Below are 24,340 nucleotides of genomic sequence, written 5' to 3'. Positions count from 1 at the left end.
GGTCTTCACTTTTCACCAGCTTATTGGTACTATAGTGGCACCCAAGTATACTCGCACCCAACACCAAGAACCCTTTTTGTTGCGTATAATTCCAAGAATAAAAGCGAGCGTTTCGTTTCAATCTCTCGTTCGAAAAATTTTACGAGAAAGCATGGTGGTCGCAATATCGCCCAGTGACGGTATTTGAATGCGGCTGATGGATTGGACCTAAACATTGCGTGAGCGCTCGATTTGGGCTCGTGTTAATCGATAGCTCGACAGGCATTCGGGTAGTGGCCCGTGCCCAGTCGCTTTAATAACGACAATAGCCGAAGCCTAACAATGTCTCCAACTCAGCGCGTGTCCTGTGCTTTGCCAACCTCAGCGCTTGGCAATGATCAACATTGGCGGCATATATTCGGTTCCAGATCACGTGGCCACTTGTTCTGGCTGCGAGTTGAGGAAGTGAACGCTGCTACTTTATCTTTAATTTTTTCTGCGACGTTTATTTCGTGGGGAGAAAAACGAACACGTGTTTCGTTGGTAATAAACGTCAGGTATTCGTTCTAAGCGGTATTCGCGCAAAGTGCAAAAACAAATGATGAGCCATTCTACTTTGTGAAGGTAGCGAAACTCTTTAGCACACGACACAGATGTGGCACAGAATGTTGAACAAAGGTACGAACACACTTCTTGTCTTGATCGGCGATCAGGGTGTCAAACGGTACGCACACACATGTCGAGGTCTATCGCCGCCCTGAGGAGCCGGAGGGAACTAGACACGCGTGGCGGGACCGCCACCCGGCGGAAAGAAAGGAAACTAGGCACGCAAACGGCTTGGAACGACGACAAAGAGAGGCTGGTGCGCTTTACTCCTCCTCCTTCCATCCTGCTCTCCTCGTGCCGGTGAATTTGTTCACGGGTTATGTGACAAGAAGTCGTGACGTCATTTTCCTCGCTAAATTTAGCGGAGAGACCGAATTGGTGTTGAGGTCACGTGACGTCAATTTCCAAGCCAAATTTATGGCTAGGGTCCCGTGGATTTTTTGTGTGTGGAAACAGAAATGACGTCACGACATCGTGTCACGTGACGTCGATTCTCCCGCTACATTTAGCGGAGAAACTGCATTCGTGTTGAGGTCACGTGACGTCAATTTGTCCACTAAATTCAGCGGAGAAAGTGCTAAATTCAGCGGAGAAATTTCTCCACTAATTTTCCACTAATTATCCACTTTCTCCACCAATTTCTCCACTAATTTCTTCAAAAATAGCGGAGAAATTTCTCCACTAAATTTAGCGGAGAAATTGACGTCACATGACACGGATTCGTGACGTCACATGACGTCACGAAGCCGTGACGTCATTTCTGTTGCCGCTCACGAAGAATGCACGGGAGCCTAGCCATAAACAGCTTCTCTAAAATTGTTGCACCGCCCCTCTAACTGTGAGACAAGCAGAGTTTTTTTGTAGGCATCTGTTGTCCGTATGAAACATTTCTATGATGATCGTTAGCAGATACATAAAAAGAAAAATGCGTGTCGGTTTATTGTACGTCCAGTGTATAAGGTTCCACGTAATAATATTGGCGGCATTCAGGTGTTCAAATGCCAGATTGTTGGAAGGAAGTTGTGGCCTAACATTTGAAAAAGGTGGATAAAGTTGGGCGGTTTCATTTCATCCGAGGCAACAAGGTGAATTTGTATTTTTTTTTTGTTTAATTGTTTTTATATTTTGTTCTCTATGTTGCTACAAAAACAATGTCTTTATTTTAATGTCCTAATGTGTGCATTTCTTGAGAAAGAAAATCCAAATAAGCGGGAAAAGACGACGGGGCTTTGATGACTGTCGTGTGGGGCGGGGCGTCTTTGAACCATGATAAATATGAAACTATTAGAGAAACAGCTTCCATATCTTTAATCGTGATATATACGCAAGTTGGTAAGACGAAATTCTAAGAACTACTTATTATTCGTCGCTCTAAGTTTTATGAAAATCCCCAAAAATGCAACCTTAAACAACTGGAACCTAAATTTAATTTTGTTTTTCATTGGACTATATTTAGTTTTGTTCCTAAAATAATATCACGTGTTGAACTTTCACTGCTTTCCACAATAGGCTATGCTTGTGTCGGGATTGTGTTCGACTACTGAAAAAGTATTTATGAAACACAGAAGGTTTTCACGTTTAGTTATAATCTAGCACGCTGTATATACGTAAAAAATGCTTTTGTGTCGCGTTCTGTTTATACTTTTTTTCAAGCAAGCATACATTTCCTTGGAGGTATATTCACTCGTTTTGAGTTCCAAGCCTCTAAATATGCTAAAAAAAAGCACCAAATGGCGATAGCAGTTCATGGGCTTTGAAGAGGCCTTGAGGCTAAACGGTTATAGCTGTATATTTTACGCTTTCTAATAACGATCTAATGGACAGTTAGTAAATGATCTTATGAAAGTCATTGCGTGCTTGTGGTTTAGAAATAGTTTGAAAATAACCATATGCAGAGATTCGGACGATAATGCACGAAACGACGAATTCTTGTCTGATTTATATATATATTATTATTATTATTATCACGTTCAAAATAATGTTACGTAATGCGCACGTCAAGATCGTTATGCGTTGCGTATAAATTATGGATATGTTGGCTTTCGACGGTTGCAAATAAAACATAGAATGCGAGGAGCTTTCAAAGTTCATTATTCCGAAAGTTATGTTGCACAGCAAAAAAAAAAAAAAACACACACTCTGAACTGTAATTTACGTACGACGCCCGCTTCAAAGCCGTTTCGCTCTTACCCTCGGCGGTTGCATACCCAATGTCAGCCGGCAATAAAAAAATGCACAGTGTGTGCATTGCAGAAATTCCACGTACAGCCATTGTCCCGAAGTCGTACTCTCAATCCATCGGAAAAATTGCAGATGTTTCTCTGGAGTACACAGAAAGCAAACTGCTAAAATACCGCAAAGACTATAGAGTAGTGTCACTTCACCGCGAGGCATCTTACTATTAGAACGAAGATGAAACAACGTAGATCACGTACCGCGACAGCGTCATCCTGAACTTCCGAGCCGAGAAGCCCCCACCGACAAGGGTGATGCTTGGCTTCAAAAGCCACCCCGTCCACGAGTAGTTCAAGACAGCTGTACAGTGATTCAAGTGTCGACGGCATTGCCACGTGGCAAAGTATCGCCGAAGAGAGCAGCAGTGTAAAGTGCGTGCAGGGCAGCACTGTCACAAAGTTTGCGTTACAAGACGGCAACCACGCTATGCAAACTGCGGAGGAGAACACACAGCATCTTATGGAGGCTTGCCTACAAAGAAAGCTGCATTCATGATGCGGAAAAAAGAACTCCAACTTGGAAAAGCTCCAAGACGACGCTCACCGCTGCAGTGAATTCTAATGAGATCCATCCAGCGTCGACACATTTCCCTCTGAATGATACTTCCCGCTTAACAGACGCAAACCCCTTTTCATCGGGTATCCCAATCGATACGTCCAAAAAGTAACAAAAACACCATCACACCTATGATTCAACAGCCAGGAACGAGGGAACCTCGACAACAACAGCGACTCTCTCTCCTGTACCTGCACCTCGTAAACGACGTGCCCACGGAACCGGTGGCACAGCAAAAGAAAATACAGCATCTGGAAATATTTCGATTGAGAAAATGCTCTTTCTACTAATATTCCCTGCTATGAAAACGATTCTCCGCGAGATCCCGGACTTAAACAACATGCCTGAATAAGAAACTATTATATCCATGGAGCCTTTGATTGCACTGACACAAAGAGGCCTTCCTCCCCACAATTATAAATGAGATCTACAAAAATTGTGCGATATATTTTAATGGAATGTAAAGTGACTCCACTCAGAAACTGGGGACTTTCTACATTTTATAGTTCAACATCAGTTTTCTATCTTGGCAGTTTCGGAAGCACGTATGGAGGATGATTTTCGTCTTTCCATGTTATTTACAAATCAAAACGACCGAGTGGCCACAGTGGCACAGTCGTGCAATTCTTTGCGTACGCCAGTGACCTTACCTCATCACTTATTTACTCCTCCATTCCTTGCGACGTACCTGAATATGTGACTTGCAAAGTTCAATTCGATACGGCATGCGTGTGCATTGCTGGTGTCTACGTTGACCAAGCAGTGAGGGAATCAATGACTTGCATCATACGACACCTTAGCACGCCATTTATATTATCTTGAGACTTTAATACACGCAACACAATCTGGGCAAATAAGAATTGTGAAGCCCGAGGACATTTAATTGAAAATACAATTAATAAGTATGACATTGCTCTTCTTAACGACTGCTCACGCACATTTCTGAGCGAACATTAGGGAGTTTTAGAATAGCGTACGCTAAATCTTTGCGTACGCAAAGAGTAGCGTCATCGTCACTGCGCATGCGCCGAACGCTAACCAAGTTTTGCGCTTTGCCTGCTCTATTTTAGCGCACGCTATTTCTCGGAAATTGCGTGCGTACGCAAAGGGCCTCCGCGCTCCTCCAAGGAGGATTCGTGATAAGAAGTTGGCTAACGTCAAGACGAGCACAGTTGAAAAAATGGCGGCCCCAAGAACCACGGCTGCGGCTGCTTTGGCAGCGTCGTGAGCGCGACGTCGGCGGCATCGTCGCGACTGTGGTTTTCAATACAGGATGATATTTCACTCGGTCTGAAAAACCGAGCAAGGTGGACAACAATCACCGGCAACTTGAGGCTTGCGACGAGCGAACGTTTATCGGCGAAGGTCAGTACACTCTTGCCGAGGCGGTGCATGCGAACACGACCGGTCGACCGCTTGTGTTGCATTCTCACGTTTAAACAAATGTAAAATGTTACTGTGGACCAAAAAGCTTGTTTTTTTCTCAAGTTACAGCATTTCGTGTGTGAAACAAAAATTGTGACCATATCTTGGTGGCGTTGCAAGCGCGAGGTGCTTGGGCTTTTGCGTCGCGGCGGAGAAACGCTATTCTAAAGCTCTCTTGCGTCGCGTGCGCCAACGCAAGCGCTAAATTTGGCGCTAGCGTGCGCTAAGATTGCGTGCGTTATTCTTAATCTCCCTATTCTTACGCTAGCTTTCTGGACTCTGTGCTCAAGTGATTTTGCCTCCGGCGCGACGTGGAGAACAGACTTGGAAACCAGAGGCAGTGATTAAATATCCATCCTTATACATCATTTCAAACTTTTGCGCCGTAGGAATCGACGACATTTTTCTTTTACAAACTGGAAAGCTTTCTGTTGCTTTAACACAGCCAGCATTAATCAAATTAGAACAATAGAAGACGTTACAACACGCGTCAGCGAGAACCTCAAGCAAGCGAAACGCAATATTTCAGTTCTGCAGGATTACGTTGGAGCGCCAAAAAGCCGTCAGACGCCGAGCAGTGTGTCGATACCGACGACCCCGATGTCTTGAAGCATATAAGGAAGCTCAACAAATTCACGGCCAGATGCGACAAGAACTACAAACGATGTAGAGAGTTATGCGGAACCTTCACGCCTTTAAACCCAGTAGTCAAGGCATATAACATCTGAAGAAGTTTACATTCCCCAATAGTTCAATTGCGACCATCCCGTGCTTTGGCTGTGGCCCGTGGTGTGTCTAAGATGATTGTGACTGACGAGTTCTGTGTTTCGTTATCGAAACCTGGGGCGGCAGCGAGTGCTGCCGATTTCCAGACATCAAATGCGAATGCGATAACGAATGTTGACGTGCACACCTTTGATGCAGATCCACAATTGCACCATCTATTTACCATGAGAGAATTGAAAACTGCGCCACGGACGGCGCACCGACGCAGCGCTCCCCGAGCCGGGTCATGTCATGTACAGTGCTCTAGCTAATCTCGGACCAGCTACTACGGTCTTGTTGCTACAAATATAGAATGCTATATAAATAGCAGAGGTTGTCCCAAAAAGCTGGAAGGAGGCTCATTTAGTTCCCCTGTTTAAATTAGGTGAATCACCGTTGTCCCTGAGGTCTTTGCGGCCAGTGAGCTTAACCGGTTGTATGGGAAAATCGATGGAGAAGCTGGTGAACGAGCGGTTATAGTGGCGACTTGAGGTCAGCAACATATAGTCTTCCTCAAACTATGACTGGATTTCAAAGTCGTCGGTGCACAATGGATAGTCCTTGACCTCGGGACCCATATAGAAGATGAACACCATTGCAGTGTTCTTGCATATTTGACACGCGTTTGACACTGTGAGCCACGCGCGTGTTTTACAAGGAATAATTCGGATTGGAGTGAAAGGTCGAATACTCCGATGGATTTCAAACTTTTTGCTCGGTCGGAACATCTTTGTCATGACATCGGATGGGAAAATCCAAAAACACCAATTTCCTTACGGTGTACCACAAAGCAGTATACTCAGTCCGACATTATTCGATACAGTGATGGCACAACTGGCTCGCTTTATCCCACCGTTTCTTCGTTTCTCAATTTATGCTCATGATATACGTCTATTGGCTACAGGTTCTTCCGTAGAAATAATTCAAAGACAATTACAAGCAGGTCTTAATGTTATCGAGATATTTCTAAGAGAGCGAGGGATGGACATATCGGCGTCAAGATCGGCTGTTCGTCCATTCACACACAGGCAGTTGAAAGGGTTTAAAATTACCATGGGTGAAACATCTTTTGAAATGGTGAATGAACATTGTTTCCTTGGCGTCATTTCATATCACAAGCTTACTTTGACAAAACACGTGACTATGGTAGAGACAAGAGTTAACCGTATCATCAATGTCCTTCGTTGTATTGCTTGGAGAAGATGGGGACCGTCAACATCTTCACTTCTGCACCTACACACCGGCCTTACTAAACAAACCATTAGATGCTCAGTACCCAATTTACGTGGACTTTCCGATACTCTGTAAACACGACTACATTACCTACTAGCACGTGGCCTAAGGATATGCTTGGGAGTACCCCGTGCAACACCGGGGGTTTTAGTGCTTGCAGAGGCTCGAGAGGTTCAAATCTCAGTTCTTCGGAGCCAAGAACGTTTCAGTCACTTTTTAAGGATTACTACATAACATAGCTATCATCCGCCTGCAAATTATTTGAAAGAAATAACCGAGGCAACGAATGCATGTTATACTTATGTCCAAACAAGACACCTGTCCCCAATATCTTTTGGGAGTACAATGATACTTATGCGCCATGGACCACCGCAATACCCCGGATCCAAATGGAAATTCATAACCTTAAGAAAAGAACAACCGTGCCACCTGTAGTTGCAATGCAAATGAATGTATCTGGGTCATCTGTATAGCAAATATAAAAATCGCACGTTTATCTACACAGACGGATCCGTTACGGAAATGGGTTCTGCGTCTGCCTCCCTTACACCTGACTTGAACGTGCACGAGTCATATTGCCTCTCTCACTGAGCTTCATCAACCACCTCCAAGCTGCGTATCACGCAGCGTATCACGGGACAATTCATAACAGCAGGATGGCACGGGATAAACGCGATAAAAAGCGGTATGACGCTATCCCAACTCCAAAAACGCCACCTCACTATCCAGCAGTGCCAAAGACGATTGGCTGACACAGAAGGCTCCCGTCTTTTTTATTTGGTACGCCTCTATTAACTCTCTAGACAATTGGTTCTTGTGCTGGAACAAAACTTCGGTGTCACTCAATCTTGGCTCACACTCACAGTCGGGGCAATGCATCGCAAGATGAGAGTATGCACAGCGCTTCAATGAACAGGTGCTCTCTTAAACGGATGTTCCAACAGCGACCGGTTTGACCGATATATACCCGACCGCATGTGAAAGGTATCGTATACACTGCTTCAACGGTGCATGAAACGAACTGTGTGCCATGCTTTACGGTGCAACCCTGACTATTCGGTTTCTTCCTCTTACACGCCTTTCTATGGCGGGGAAAATCTCGCTTAGCTTCTTTTTGGCCAAAAAAACGACACTCACATCATACCTTGTACCGACTCCCTTTAACCCGTGTGAAACGTGGTGAACCTAAGGGATAAAAACCATCTTCTTTTTGTTATTCACTTCCCGCTCAGCGCAGTTTTTTTGTTGCATTGACCCTGATACTCTTCGCTACTTTTTTACAGGCTGCGATATTTACCGAATATAGAAAACCTGCTTCTCGAAGCCAAGCCATTTGGGCTGAAACGCTCTCCTCATTTTGTGCTCGCACGATTTTGATAGCGTATTCCGAACACATAATACAGCAATTTCGTTTTTTTATGAGCTTGGAACGGGTGGACCGCAAATCGATCGAAAACTTAGTGGTCTTGGGATGGGGACTTTGACGTCACGTGAAGTAATGAGGTCACGTGCCCAGTGACGTTAACTGGCACAATGATGCCACGTAGCACCACGACGTCATGGGAGTATGTGACGTCTCGTGACTCGATGATGTCAAATCTAATCAAATCAAAGTTTATGCAGTGAACCTTGTGGAATACAGTTTTCAGGGCTGCCGCCAAAAAAGGCACCGGCATGACTAACAAGGCGCCCCCCCCCCCCCCCCGTCTTCCACATCCAAACCATCCAGCATGCCAGAAAAAAATGAGTCTCACAGAGAACCAAAACTACTTGATCATGACAGATCAAACATACAAACCCCTAAGCAGCAAAAATACACTGTATACAAAGACAAAAACCAAGGACCTAAAACCAGATTGTCCCCCACGTTGGACAAAAAAAAAAGAAAACGACGCACATCAATTTATTATCTTTGCAGAAATACGGTAAACAAAAGGGTCACAAGCAACAACGCAGTACAGCCAGCCAACAATCTCTACAAAATATTCTTTAAACCTACAAAAAATTGCTGCACAAAAAGAAAAACCAAAAAACTTGTTACTTTTGGGGGACATTAAATAAACATTTATGTTTTTTTTTTTAAATTGTATAGCATAGCTCCCTGAATAATGGTCATGAGATCAGGGTGTTCGTTTCGAAGTACAGCTATTTGATAATCTAATTTTTGCATGCCGTAGTTTGTGCGTATTTTTTGCTTTCTGTACCTCGTGTGCCGAAAATTGTATGGATGATCTTTCCAAACATACGTACTGAAAAAGACAGTTGGTTCTAATTTCATCTGATTATAGATCAATGAAGATAACTTCTTATTTATAACATTTTCAATAATTAATCTTATGTGCTTCGTAAAGAGCGGACCAGAGTGACTCCGGCACGGGGCATTTTCGACCAAGCGCTGGGTCTTTTTCTGGAATATGTGCAGGGTTTCTATATTTGTTTTTACTGTGGTCTCCTATACAAGGAGCCAATAGTGAAGACGCGAAAGATCTCAGGAATATTATAGCTGTTTTGTTTACCCAGTGAGGCAGCACATTTTTAAGTCTATAGATAACCCCGATAGATTGTGAGATTTCCGTTCTTACTCTCTGCACATGGAAAGACCAATTTAGACTTTCATGAAACAGAACACCTAGGAACTCATGTGATATTACGCGTTCGATAATTTTGCTTTGAAATTGAATTTGGATTTCCTGCTGAATACATTTATTCCGCGGTCAAAATATAACTTTTGTTTTTCGCGTTTAATTGAATTTGGTTTAAACTCTAAGCCACGATGATAAACTTTCAAGCCATGCGGTCGTTTCGTACTCAAGTGGCTTGTTCCAGAAAAAAATATGTTTGTGTAATCTGCATATAAAATTATATCCGGTATTTGAGGTACTCTTATAATGTCATTTATGTAAATTATAAATGAGGGCGGTCCGAGAATGGACCCTTGAGGTACACCATATCTTATTATACCCATAGTTGACCTCGCCTGATTAATCTATGTATATTGTGAACGATTTGATCATTAGCTTATTAAACTAAGTTAAATTCCCCTAATTCCATATATGGATAATTTTCCGAAACGAATATTATGCTTGATTGAATCAAAAGCTTCTTTTTTAAGTCAAGAAACACGCCTACTGTATATAACTTCTGCTCAAAATTGTCAATTATTTTATTTTTGATATTTAACAGCGCCAATTCAGACGATTTTTACTTCTGAAAGCCATACTGTTGCTCCGGTATAACAATATTTTGTTTAAAGAAATTTATTAGTCGTGCATTAAAAGCTCCTTCCATGATTTTGGGAAAAAATGGGGAGAATAGAGATTGGTCTGTAGTTATTTAGGTCATTTAGGTCAGTTATTTAGGTCACGTGACGTGGAACTTTATGTGATACCATGACGTCTAGTGACTTCGAACACACCACGTGCCCAGCTCATTTGTAAGGCATTCTCTGCTTCCCGATCTTTGTCAGCATGATCAAGCTTGTGAAATTATTTTACAATCGCCACAGCCGCGCTTCTATTGGGAGCAACTCTTCTCTACACTGGTGCAAGAACCGCACAAGCGGACAATTTGGACGGATGTCTTCCAGTGGTACGTTTATTTTATTCGTAAGATAGTTTTCGAACATTTTAAGAATAACTAAAAAACACACTTCAACTCTTACTCGATGACAAAAAAATGTTTTAAACGACACGAACGTCAAATAAACAAGAAGATTCATATTCATTCATATTCATCTGGAGAGAAGCTTCGAAGAGTACTTGAAACAAAATAAGTACAGTTCCAAGTTTACGTTGCATTTGTTGAAAGCATCTACAAGCAGCTGGAGAGCTTACGCTTAAAATTTCAATGAAGTGCTGCTTTACAAGGTTGCTGAGTGAACAATTAAATTACTTTTGTTATTAAAACCTAACACGGCCAACAAAAAAGTTCAAATGTACACCGACCTAACATTTCAACCAAAATGTGCTCCTCGTGAATTACACGATCAGGACGTGCATTGTGGCTGATGACTTCCGAAAGTTTTATAATTTTAGTCTAAACCCCGCTTTACGTATGTTAATGTTGTATTCAGGCTAATGAGTGTATTATTACCAACCAAAATAACACTTTGAAGTCCACAAATGAATTATAAAAAAAATCAAACCTAATTATTTCGTGAGCAAAACAACGACCTAATCTGACCACCAGACCGATTTGCCGTAGAGATCATGACACAGTTATTATACATACGTAGACATATGAGTTCTAGTTTTCAACTTTTCCTCTGATTCGATTGTTACATGAGTGCTATTTCAACAACTTTGAGCAAGAGCTCATCAGCATAGCATTGTGATTTGGTTACTGATATTTTATTCGGACCTATAGCATGTAGATTAACGCTTTTAAAGCAAGTTGGACGGCCCTCAAAATTTAATTTCAAAAACGTATCGCGCTGCAAATTACTACGGAGGTGCAAGCAGATGGTGGAAGTTTGCAGTAAAATTATCAAGGAATACTTACTTTGGTCTGAAGAAAAAATGAAACACATTTACAATTCCCTGTAATGCCGATTAGAGCGCAGCTCTAAGGGGAGGAGGAGGGCAGGGTATGGGAGAGGATGGTATTCCCCTCCTACTCCTTCGTACCCTCTGAGAGCTGTCACACGCTTCACTCCGTACCTTTGAGTTGTTCACGGGGGCGGTATCCTTCACCCTTTCTCAGATTACGCTAAAACGGAGTATAGCCATTTTAGAGCGCAGCTCTCAGGCGCCCGTTTCCGACTGGAGTGGCGTCGCCATCGCCATCAGCGTAACCGCGCGTTGCATTATAAGCCGTTTCCCATAATGACGTCACACGTGACGTCACTGTGACGTCACGAGTGACGTCATGAAGGTGACAGGTGAAGGTCATGACAAAGGTCACGACCTTCACAGTGAAGGTCACAGCCTTCACGAGGCCTTCACGAGTGACGTCACGAGGGTCACTAGGGTGACGAGTAACGTCACGAGGGAGGAGGGAGGGAGGGAGAAGGAAGGAGAGGGAGGAGAAGGAGAGGTAGGAGAAGAGGAGAATGAGAGGAGGAGGATGGAGGAGGGGAGAGGAAGGAGGAGGAGGGGAGGAGGAGAAGGAGAGGAGGAGGAAGGGGGAGAGGGTATGGAGGTGGAGGGGCATACCCTCCTCTCTGTACACTTCCCACCTCCTCCTCAAAAGTTGCGCTCTAGTTCGGCATTACAGGGAATTGTAGAGTCTTTCATTTTTACGTTGATTGCAAGGAAACCGTCAGTGGCGGAATGAGCACGCATAAAATTTGTTTTCACATCACTGTTTTTTGTTTTTTTTTATTAGCACGCGCCAGATTTTTTTGCACCCGCCAACTTTGGCCAGCGGTATTGGCAGTAGCATGTGCCCATTCCTTGTCGAGTTATCTCTCGAATTTGTCGGTATAGCGCTCCATCGTAATCTTTTGCAGAGTCGTAGACGCGTTTGGACAGTATCTCGTGCCCCACGAGATGTACAAAATAGCATATTTCTTTCTTGTTTCCCGAACCAATCACTTGAGCTCACTGAGACTCGCACAAAAATCGTACACCCTGCAACCACACTAACTGGTAAAATGGAGGTCGAGATTACCTATTCGTAGCGAGTGCCGTTAATCCCACGATTTGCTGCTTTCACAGGGCCCGGGAGTTATGTGTGGGTCTGGAGAAACTCCCGAAGGAAAAGCCGCCCGCTTTGCCGCCGCCATCTCCGGAGCCCTAAGAACGCTCCTCCCCGGAGGCATTTGGGACAAGATTCTCCCGAAGGTTGGAAACGTCACATTTATTTCAAAGCGAGATTGCGTCGAAAGAGTCAGAAAGACGACCAACGATTGGTCAGAAACCGTTCAGGCGACTTCCATTTTGAAGCTTTTTCGTGTTAGTTTTTTATATGTCATTTTTTTCGGGAGGACAGTAATTTATATGAATCGAATACGACGTACATAAGAATATGGTGCACAGAAGTCGTCTCCGACCGGTATGTTCAGCGCATCCTAAAGAGTAGTAGCTCGGTTTCCGCCTTATGACGTCATAAAAGTGTCGTACGTTTGCACCGGCAGCGATCCCTGGCGGTGTCACAGCAGTGGTGATGGATGTGGCAGACGCCTGTTCCGCTGCCGGTCGCTCACCACCTTTGGCTGTCGACGGAAGCTTCGACAGCCAGGAGTTGGAACGCGGCGATGACAGCGCCACTCGCGTTGGCTCGCGCTTTTAGCGGGGCTCCTCGCAGCAACCGCCAGGATCGCGACGTCCGACAACGTGACATATAGAGTGCGAGGATTACAGGGAGCTTCCAACTTCTCTATCGAGGTCACGTGGTTTACGAGTAGCATTTTCAATACGAGCTGCAAGGAGGTGATGAACGCATTGGTCGTCTGCAAACGTCTTAGCCTTTTGGCGTTGTTTTCTTCGTGCCACCCGACAACGCACCGCGTGGGCACTTACGACCAATCAGCAGGAATAGCTGGTGGCGTCCGCCATTAAATTGCAAACGCTCCCCCTTACGGTTTGAGTTGGAGCCTCTCTACAATCAAGGCTCAGTAACGCAGGCTTTTGTAACACGCAGGCTTTTGTAACGCCATTTGTTGCCGCCTCGGGGCCTCATTTTTGATGTGTGGGCCTAATATATGAGACTAAACGCGCCAGTCGAAGACGCGTTCCAGGCGCCATGATATAACGAATGACAAAAAATATCTTGAGACATACCTTATAACGCAGAATGCGTCATATCGCTTTCGCCTAGCGATTTACGGTTCTATACGCAGCATCTGGTGGCCATACGAATATGTACGCTCTATAACGTCTCTTTAAAGCTAGCAAACACCAGCGAATTTAGGTCGGCTCACGAAGAATGGAGTGGTCAAGGAAAGATTGCTTATTTCATGAACCAAAAAGGCGACCTTTCTTGGAGCTTGGTACTACTTTCCCACGATCCAGTTATTTTAGTTCACAGAGCACCGTTTTCTTACGTTTTGTTATTTTACGCACAAGTCACCGAAACATTCGTGCCTCGAATGTCGCGTTCCAGGCTACCTCCTTGAACTGGTAGACACGCTTTATATGAAGCACAGATTTACCGGTGCCTGTGGCGTAAGTAGACGTAAGCTTTCGTAAAGTCACGTAACTTAAGAAAACGGGGCTGTGTGAACTTAGTGTGAAGCAGCCTCAACTCGACGTAATTGTTTATAATGTAGACAAACGTAGGAAAACGGTACTGCGTGGATGTGTCTTCAGAGGCTCTTAGTAGACCATATTCTAGAGCTACGCTTTGTGAGCGGGAGCTCTTGCCGCCACTTCGAAGCATCGACTGAGCAGATGCCCGTTAGGTCCGTTCTCCGCTGCGTATGGTCTACTAAAACTTTCGATTTGTCTTAAAAAATGTGTCGAAAGAGCGTGCTGGCACGTGTGGCGGGAGTTTGTGCAGGACGCGAGGGGGAAGAGAACAAGCACGCAAGCACGTAGTCCCGAATCATTAGCAGAGTCAAACCTTGAGCTTGCAAACTTCGAGAGACGCGAACTTCGCGTTCCTCTCCCGATGGAGCATTAGCTTTGGCGGGGCTTTCTTTCAAAGACACTACGCACGATGATGTTCGCGCCGTCGAGGCAGAAATTACGTGTCAGGTTCTTCGTGCAACATCACCGCAAACCAACGAACAGTACGTCTTTTGTTATCGTTACCTGTGTCACAATAGTACGGAAAAAGAGCTAAACTTATTGTTATAATCTTTAATTTCTTCGCAACTACACACGCTTGTTTCTGCTTCTCCATACGAACTTTGCCATTAGCCCACTTACCGTCTATCGCTGTCACCAAAGTAAATGTTTTAGATAACACAAATGATGTTTGGTACTTTCAGATTGTCGACAGCAGTGGCGATCGGGTGTGTTACGACTACCTCGGATGTTTTTCGGCCACCGACGGACTGACTGTGCCCGTGTCCTTCCCGAGCAGCCCGACGTCAGTGAACACGCAGTTCGAGTTATACTCCCGAAGCAACACCCAAGATGCGGTTCTACTGGATTACAAGCCTGGATCGGTGAACAAGGACTTGAACCAATTTAAAGAAAGAAAACCCCTTAAATTTATGGTACCTGGTTGGCTGGACCCAGCCTTCGTACGCCTGCCGACGATAAAAGCGCTGCTGGAAAAGGTGGGCATGCATTCGTGTTTAGGGAGTCTGATGAATACATTTGAACAGCGTCTTTAACCCTGTAGAATAGTTTGCTAGCAATGAAGCCCCGCGGCAGAATGATCGAAGGTACACTTAAATTGTACGCTAATTTACAAAAAAAAAATGTGACAATAGTGCTTATTTTTAAAACAAACCTCGATCGTTTCTTAGCCTTAGAAAAATGGGCATCTACGTGTGAAGTATCACACGTAAAGCACATATGTCGTGGCGATATCCTTCTCACCTTACGTCTGTAGGTTATATCAAAGTCTCTCAATATGGCGACCAGTCGTGAATTAGCGAAAACAAAATGAAATATTTCTTACTGGTTGATAACGCTCACCCAGAACAAAACCTGGCCAGGTCACGTCCAGTCAGAAGCCGAGATGACTCGCCCGTTCACAGAGGATAGACATGAAACACTTGGAAAGGAGACGGCGTCTGTTTTAGTCAAGCAGACCAACAAATGCAATATATTAAAACGTTCAAATAGATTATAATTATAATGCAATTAAATGCAAAGGGGCAAGCGAGCTGGACAATAATGATGAAAATAATTTTCATCATGTTCAAATAGACTGGCGTTTTATCGTGCATTTTTTCCCGTTCCTTGAGACAAGAGCATGTGACCTCGAGCAGTTAAAATCATGTTTACAAAGAAACGAGTGCTCCCCTTGCAGAGTCCCGCATGTGCAGTGGTGTAATTAACAAACACGTCGTCACAGACTGTGACACTAACACGGCTTTTTGAATATGTTGTTTTGGCGGTCTGTCTGGGTCTAGGTTATTTTTCTCTCCTATATTTTTTACTTTTCAGTTTGCAGAATTTTTATGAAGTTAACGTGACGAACGAGCATTGGTAAACGCGAAAACCTCGCGCGAGTTCTAGGGCAAACCCGAGAATAGAAGCTGCGGCGTGTACGCTGCATATTAAATTCAGTAGTCGCCGTGGGTTTTAACATGACATGCCAGTTTCTGCTACTTATCTTTGATACAAAACAGAAGGGTTGTGCAGGCGAGTTCGCGTGACAATAATCACCACGCAATGTGATTGTCACGATGGTTTGAGACGAGTTCTCCTGGGCACATTAGTCGATGTCTTGCACTCAAGTGGCAAGTGCCTCCTCACGTAATATTACATTTGTATGAGTGATAAAACGTGATTCGTCTCAATTTCTTCCGCCAAATATTGCCTTCACAGAAGCATCGAAGCACCGCAGAAACAACCCCTTTTTCATTACACAGGGAGCTTAGGCACATAGGCAGCTGAAGGTGCGGGGAGATTTATATGACTTTTTGATACAGCTACAGATATTCCTGAGCTCTCAAACACCGGAGGTCCATGCAAGGGTACAGTTGAGTGTTTACTTAAGCCATATGCTTGTCCTACCTCTGTTTTTTTTTGTTTTTAATTTTCTTTTTAGCTGTATATCGAAAGTGCCTTAAATGCGCTTGAAGCGCCAAAACCACACCGTGGCGCCAGGGAGATGAATTTATCTCGCGACCAGACCTCATCGACACACTCTATATATATTTTTACTTTCTTCAGTGCTCACATTTCGTCCGGTGTATAGCCATTTCCAAAAAGGGCTTCTGGCCGGTGTCATTTTCAGTGTTCGTGCGTATGGCGCGTGCTTATCTCGCTTTACAAAACGACGATTATGCGACTGTCATGGGCTATGGAGATCGCACAATAGACTATAGATTCGTAACATTGATATGGTGCATAAAAGTGCCTCTTGTGGTTCATGTTGAGTATGGCGAGTTAGCCTTCGGCATAGCGAGTAGTTCTTTATCGAGCAATCATGACTTATACCATCTTTATTTTTTCAATTAGCGAAAATTGCCCTTAGAATTAAGTTTTTTTGTTTTTGTTTCGCACCGTTTCAGGAAGACGTTAATGTGATTCTCGTCAAGTGGAATGGCGGCGCTTTTAACATAAACTACATCCAATCAGCTGGAGACACTGCCCTTGTGGGGAGACAGATGTCTGTGCTCGTACAAAACCTCATGAGCGTTTTCCCGGACACAGTGAATGCTTTGGATTTACATGTCATCGGCGACAGTTTAGGAGCTCAAGTCCCTGGGTTTTTTGCAAAGCACTTGAAGAAATGCACTGGGAAGATCATAGGAAGAATTTCAGGTCAGTCGGCGTTTGGTTGGGACTCTGCTTCGATGGATGGATAAATATCAACAACAGTTTTTTTTTACCAGTGTAGAAGTGTGCCATTCCCAAGTAATCTCTATTAAATATTGCGACGCTAATTTACTACTTGCATTTATAAATTGTGTTCCTTTAGATACTGTTCGCCACGAGAAACGAAGTGCATGAAAGTCACAATTCATTAATAGCAGTTTACTTCTGGGTTTAGTTAAGCATGAACAATAAGTGAGTGAACTATGTACAATGTACAAAACCACATGAATATGCTTTTTCAATCTAATTTCTGTGCTACTCTCGTTATGTTCGAAGTTACTCTATTATAATGTAACCAAATGGCATTGCCGCATTTTACTTTTTTTTTTTTTTTTGGGGGGGGGGGGGGGAGTACAGTACTATTTAGCATTATATAAATTGTCGTGTTCTTTTTTTTGTTTTTTTTTGTTTTGCTACTACAGTTTATTTGTAAGGGAACGAGGCACAAATGGTTAAGCTGACAGCTTTTTTTCTTCAGCTCCAACCGTGGTTACATGGTGAATAAGGCTATTATTATTATTATTGCCGTTAAACATAGAATTCACGCTCAACGAGCTCTTGCGGCCCGTAATGGGTCAATTTGGGTAAAAAAAAAATTAAACTGCAGTGTTGCATAAGATTCATTTTGAAAAACAGCGCGAATATCACACGGACAAGAAGGAGGAACACACAGGACGAGGCGCTGACTATCAACTGTCTATTCAGAACACATACATAAAAATTCACGCGAGGTCGGCTTCTTTTTCCTCTTCCAGTCATTTGCCTTCAGCACGCACCATTGTAAATCATATCAAATTAAAACACACGAGTACATTAAAACACACCAGCACAGGTATAAGTCATCGCGTCTTCCTCTTTTCTTCTTTCTTGGATCTTCAATCTGGTGTGTTTTAATGTACTCGTGTGTTTTAATGTGATATGATTTACAATGGTGCGTGCTGAATGGCAAATGACTGGAAGAGGAAAAAGAAGAAGCCGACCTCGCGTGAATTTCTATGTATATGTTCTGAATAGACAGTTGATAGTCAGCGCCTCGTCCTGTGTGTTCCTCCTTCTTGTCCGTGTGATATTCGCGCTGTTTTTCAAAATGAATTCATACCAACTCGCCCAACTTTCCATTCTAGAAAGTTGCATAAGATATATATTAGCGGCTCTAGTTATAGAAAAAAATTTGAAAGCTCAATGTTTTTCGCATGTATATTATGCAGAGGGCCAGTCGCAACTGGTGCCTTGATGGGGCCTCCCATGTTACCGTCTGTGAACTGTTGCAGGTTAAGAAAAGCGACACAACGTCAATTCACTAAGCCCTGCACTGTTTCCATTTTAGCAGAGCTAACGCTGGAAAGAAGTGGGGAAAATGAACATACTAATCATGGCGAGCAGAGAGCCTCGCGAGAGGGCTTGTCCTGCTCTGCTTCACCTCCGACAGGCTATTGTGTGACGTCAAGAACTCTCAAGAAGTGTCCTACTTATCACTTCTGGCTCCACGGACCCCGCGTTGACTTCATCATTAGTGTTAATCGCGGAGAAGCATGTTAGGTTTCCTGCACAGCGAGAAACTGCTCGCCCTTTTACAAGTTTCGGATACGTGCCCGTGTGATTTTTGCATTCACCGTGCCCTTCGAATTTGCTGAGAGCCAGTCCCCCGCAAAACGGTGGTTTGGTCGCAGATCTGACAGGCAAATTCCATTGGCATTATCACGTTTCAATTGCTTCGGTTGGTTGGGAATTATAGTGGTCCAGTTGCAGCGAGACGAACCTTGAGAAAAGAAACAATGTTCAAAAACTAGAACCTTTTAGAAATGACACGCGCCATGTTAGCGTCCTCTTTCCCAGCTCCTCTTCCAACTGTTGTGCGCTGGTGAGAGTGGTCTCTGACAGCTTGTATGTTTCATTTACGGTATACACGTTGCTGACGATAACATATTTACTGATGGAGCCAGTGTTGATTTATATTGTTCCTCCGGCTAAGCTGTGTGATGAAAACAACACTCGTCAACATTTTGAGCTGAATTTGCTGTATCACTGCAATCTAGGGCGCCTTGCAGTATGATCGCCCTTACGCCACGAGGGTATTTTTCAAAAAGTCGCATTATGCATTGTGGTCGTCTTTCACTATACCATGCAGTTTATTTTGTTATTTTATTGTATACATTCTACATAAACAGTCAGATACGTTAAACAGAGGATGTTTGTTTTCACATTTCTTCGTCAATATTTCTTGTGCAAGCTTAGTTACAGTTTCCTTTCTAACGCAAGAGTGTTTCAACATTTTGTGGGGACTTTTCGCCCCCTTTAGCTGTGGCTTCATGCCAACAATTATATCCCTGCAACATCAGGCATATTCAGTAGTGACAAATGTAGCTATTGTATCGCAATAATACTATGCGTGTTTCTGGATAAGAAATCTGATTATAATATTGTGTTCTCTTTCCTTCGGCAGCCAATGAGGCCGCGGCACCTCTGTTCGAAGACACCGGGGTTTTCGTATCGTACAAGGACGCAAAGTTTGTTGACGCCATTCACACCACCGGAGGCGATATGTTCCCCGTCAGAGAGATCGGCATGTTTCAACCAATCGGACATGTCGACTTCTACCCCAACAACGCCAAGAGGCAGCCAGGCTGTTTGTTGCCGAGTAAGCGAGCGCTATTTATTAACTCAAGCAAACAAGGGCTAGAAATATTATTGCAAATACCATTGTTCGCGTTTAACTCCATGTGCTCACATGCTGAAACGAGAAAAGACTACGAGTACGAGAGAAGGTTGCCAATTTGGAAAGTAAAGAGAAAGCTATCAAATATCCACAATCGCAGTACGTATATACACCTTTTTCTCGAGGGTGCAGCCATCTTGAATGTCATTACCTTTGGCAAGCTTCAAAACATCTCTTTCATGTCTCCACGCCGCTGGAAGGTATTCACGAAACATGCATGATTGTCACACATTCTTGCTTTGTCTCACCTATATTTTCTCGCATATTCCAGGCTAAAATGTCTTATTTTATTTTTTCCTCCCGCATACCAGATATTGAACCCAAGTGAATAAGAACGAAGGAAACGACAAGCTTCTATACCTAACTCTGAAAGACCGAGCTTCTAAATGATTCCTACTCTTCGAGGTAGCATGCCAGAAAAACGAAGCTTGACAATCCTATAGACCTAACTCGCGCCAAATACGGATTTACCCCAAGGCTTTAATTAGTGCACGAGTACTTTCATTTTGGCGTTGCTATGGCTTTTCTTTAACTCGCCACATAATTGCCGACGTGCCAGAAGCCTATAACTGACACTTGTTAGGTAATTTAGGCCCAAAATCGCAACATAAAAAATGAAAGACATTTCCAAGTCTCTGTAATGCGAAAATAGAGCGCAGCTGTTAAGGAGGAGGAGGGAAGGGTACGAAGGGAAGGGTATGCCCTCGTCCTCCTCTGTACTCTCCCCCCTCCTGTCCTCTTCCTTCTCCTTCTCTACCCTGCTCCTGCTCTTCTTCGATCCTCCCCCCCCCCTCCTAACTCCTTCCCTTTTTCTCCTTTCCACCTCCACCCCTCCTGCTCCTGAATTTGTTCATGGGGGACGTGACACGAAGTCGTGACGTAATTTTTCCCGCTATATTTAGCGGGGCATCAGAATTGGTGTCGAAGTCACGTGACGTAAATTTTCCCGCTAAATTTAGCGGGGAAACTTAATCCGCTAAAGTTAGCGGGAAAATTTCACCGCTAAATTTAGCGCAAAAATTTTCCCGCTAACTATAGCGGAGAAACGTCCCAACGCGCGCGGTTACGCCGACACCGACGGCGACGGCGACACGGACGGCGACGACGCTCAACCCTGAAACGGGCGCCAAAGAGCTGCGCTTTAAAACCGAACTAAGAAGTAAAGCTTAAAGATCTGGCGCTCCTTTAGCGATTTAGTACCAAAGATGCCAGATGACAGCCAAACTATCAGCAGTGAAACCTTACTCTGGCACTCGTTTGGTGAATTACGGTCAACGTACCCAGATTCTGGCCAAAGAAAGTGAAGTTCGGAGTTATCTTGGCTTCTTCTGGCATTTTAAGGCCCTACATTCAAAGACACAAACCAAAATTTTAACCGAAAGAACTGTACTAGCTGGGGTGGCATAAGTTTTCGGATGTCCTTTATTTAAAAAAAAAAAGAACATTATAGTGGTAATTAAGGTTTACAATATAATGCACATGGAGCTTATACGTTTTTAATAACAATAATAACTGCTATCTAAAAGTTTATCTTCTCTTTTTCTGCAGATGCGTTCAGTTGAAGTTTACATATAGATGTGGTCACTTTATTATTTTCGTTGAAACCACCTGACTTTTTTTTAATTTTTAGTAAATATTTGGGGGAAATTAATAAATGTCGTCTAGCGATGTATTACCAAATTAGATCAACAGATATGTGGCTCCAAACGGTATTCTGACAAACGCTTTCCGATCGTTATCAATTATTGTACGTACTCGATTTCAGACTTTTCCTGCGGCCATACCCACGGAACCTTTTACTACCAAGCGTCAATCACAAACACGGACTGTCGCTTCACGTCAACGCCTTGCGCCGGTGGAATCGCCGCGGTACAGCAAGGGAATTGCGGAACTGGCACGGGGGGCAACGGAGAAATGGGCTATTACAGCATCAACGCCACAGGACGCGGGATACAGACGCTAAAGACCAAAGCGCTACCCGGTTATTGCATCTCCGAGGAGTAGCAGAGCACCCTGCCGTGCATCCATTGTATACTTCTCAGCGATGCACCAAGATAATAAACAGTTCAGTAACCTGCACCAAGCAACCGAAGGCATTGCTCACTAGCGAGAGGCTCATAGAGGTCACATGTTGAGGACGTGAGCGGGGAATGTACTACGCTGCTGCTAAAAAGGAGCAGTTTTTATTTTATTATTAAAGTAGGATAGCTGATATAGGTTTATTTCCGTTATGAGAATGATTGAAAAGCGCTTAATGGTTAGTAGCCTTTACCCGTTTATTTTGTGGCAGATACACTCCGGGTGGATCAACAGCCACTCGGCTTCTTGCGGACAGCTTAATTACGGTCGGTGAAGAATGACAGGATTGTTTTGTTGAGGAGAATATTCGGCACGCTCACCCCATGGTGAGCCACATGAGTGCACCTGTTTATTTTAATCTAATGAAACCTTCAACTTTACCTTAATGTCGTTAAGGTATTTAAAGATTGGTTATAATGTCTCCGTCATCCAACGTCGCAAATCGGAATTTAACGACCTATTCGTGCACAGATATATACATTTCCGCCATTGACAGTATGTAAGCCATACGAAAATAAATTTTCCGCGTAAATAAATTACGTTACTCTTTGACGAAAGGCTATAGTTCTTTAGTTCTATTTCGAATATGTAATTCAAGTTCTGGTACAGGCTATTACTGAGATCTTTAATGTAGCATCCTCGTCTTGTACATTCTGTGCATCACCTAACTGCAACTTTTGAAGAGAAACAACGTTTTCAGATCAAGCGCGTTGTTACAGTGTACCACGCGATCCCGCAATCGCGTGCAATATATAACTTACGTGTTCTGCTATGACTGAATGTGAAAATTCATGTGCTGCTGTTAGGATTTCGCTACAGTTCAATCTGTCTTAGCAGGATAAACTAATTTCTCGTATTACAGCATACATTATGTGGTAAGAATGCCCCCCTAGTCATTAAGAAATGCCGAGCGTGGCAAGTCTGCAGGCACCTCATGATAGCTCCGCAGCCAATCATATTGCGGCACAAGTGAATAAGAGCGCCAAAGACTGAATCATGAAGCATGAAGCGTTTCGTAAGCCGTCAGTGACTATAAGGGAGAGGTATATACTTGTAACGTCTTCTTATGCAGAACATAACTTGTTTTGTTATCAATACCCTGCTTTGCAAATCTGAGCACAATCTCGAGAAGTTTGTGAGTTCACTCTCCTGCAAAACACTAAGACAGCCCATTACGGCGGCGAATGACAAATCTCCAAATGCTGTTAGATCTATACATTGTGATATAGTGCTGGAATAATGAGCACGACGCATGGGTTCTTAGTCAGGGTTCTATAGGCACACAGTGGTTCGTCATAGTACCCTCATGGGTTCCCCGAGCACAAAAATTTACTTGCCCCCAAGAAATCACCTTTGCTTTTCACAATTGATCTTCTATCGCACTGATTGTTAAACCGGCCTGGAAGGACCACCTACGTGACACCGCTGTACGACATTTTTATTTTTCAGTGTTGCCAGTTCTGAAACTTCTTGATGCGACCTTAGTAACTCCGCGAATACGACAATTTGTAATGATTCGCCATTGAAACTGTCTATTATGCTATTCAACAAGTTGGACGAGTCCATTTGAACCAGGCTTGTGCCTGTCTCAAATACTCCACTCAAGATACTGTATCTTAAATACTTTTTGAAGTATATTGGTATCTTGCAAATATCTTTGATAGAGAGTATTTGAACTCTATTTTAATTACAATTCCGAGTATCTTGTACTCATTAGCTTAAATATATTTTTGACATTCTGCCATTTTCCGAGTTTTTCCGGTATGAAGTGGCGTGGGCGTGGCACGAGCAAACGTGAAAATTTTTTCGAGCAACCAAATCCTGTTGCTAGCTCCAATTAGCTATGGTGACTTTTACTGAGCTCCTGAAAACGTCCCTTTTTTTGCCAATTGTGACTCATATTTCAGCCCTAAGTCCGTACAATGAAGGTTCTCCCCTCGCCTTCCCAAAGGCGCATTTTGTTTCTATAGAGTTTCCCCCCAAAAAATCCTCAAACAAAAGGTGTGGTTTTACGGAGGTAAAGATGCCACCCTGAGGCGCAACGCAGACCGGGAAACGACCCACGACAACAATGCAGGCTTGAGTGTCAAGAAAAAAACAAATAGAAGAAAATGAGAAATGGACACACACAAAAAAGTACACATTTTTGTTTTGCTTTTTGTATATTTGACCCCGCTAGGGCAAAACATCGCGGTTTTTTCTTTTTCTTCTTTTCTTTTTGTTGTCAGTCCGGCACTAATTGCTCTCGTGAACACTGTCTGTAAGCAAACATTGATAAGGAGAGAACAGTACAGAAAACGAACTGCGAGCTGGACGACCACTCAAAATGCCAAGAAAGTGTCCCCCAACGTTCAGTGCCTTT

At 43.6% G+C, this 24,340-nt stretch overlaps 1 protein-coding gene across 1 annotated transcript; it reads left to right on the top strand.

Moving 5' to 3' along the window:
* The first annotated feature begins 12,391 nt into the window (after positions 1–12,391).
* Positions 12,392–21,903, top strand: LOC115331492 (pancreatic lipase-related protein 2-like). Its single transcript, XM_042292542.1, has 6 exons — positions 12,392–12,397; positions 12,456–12,581; positions 14,672–14,965; positions 16,877–17,129; positions 19,627–19,821; positions 21,665–21,903. Exons 1-6 carry the CDS (start codon positions 12,392–12,394, stop codon positions 21,901–21,903), a joined length of 1,113 nt encoding a protein of 370 aa, XP_042148476.1.
* Positions 21,904–24,340: the final 2,437 nt, after the last annotated feature.

This window comes from Ixodes scapularis, unplaced genomic scaffold (genome assembly GCF_016920785.2).
Source record: "Ixodes scapularis isolate PalLabHiFi unplaced genomic scaffold, ASM1692078v2 PGA_scaffold3__209_contigs__length_174095766, whole genome shotgun sequence".
NCBI classification, from domain to species: Eukaryota; Metazoa; Arthropoda; class Arachnida; order Ixodida; family Ixodidae; genus Ixodes; species Ixodes scapularis.
The sequence above is the reverse complement of the archived record's forward strand: the minus strand, read 5'-3'. Positions and strand labels throughout refer to the sequence as shown.

Coding starts and splice junctions, on each gene's coding strand:
- LOC115331492 (XM_042292542.1), top strand. Junction 14,966..16,876: donor TAAAAGCGCTGCTGGAAAAG/GTGGGCATGCAT, acceptor GCACCGTTTCAG/GAAGACGTTAATGTGATTCT. Junction 19,822..21,664: donor GCCAGGCTGTTTGTTGCCGA/GTAAGCGAGCGC, acceptor ACTCGATTTCAG/ACTTTTCCTGCGGCCATACC.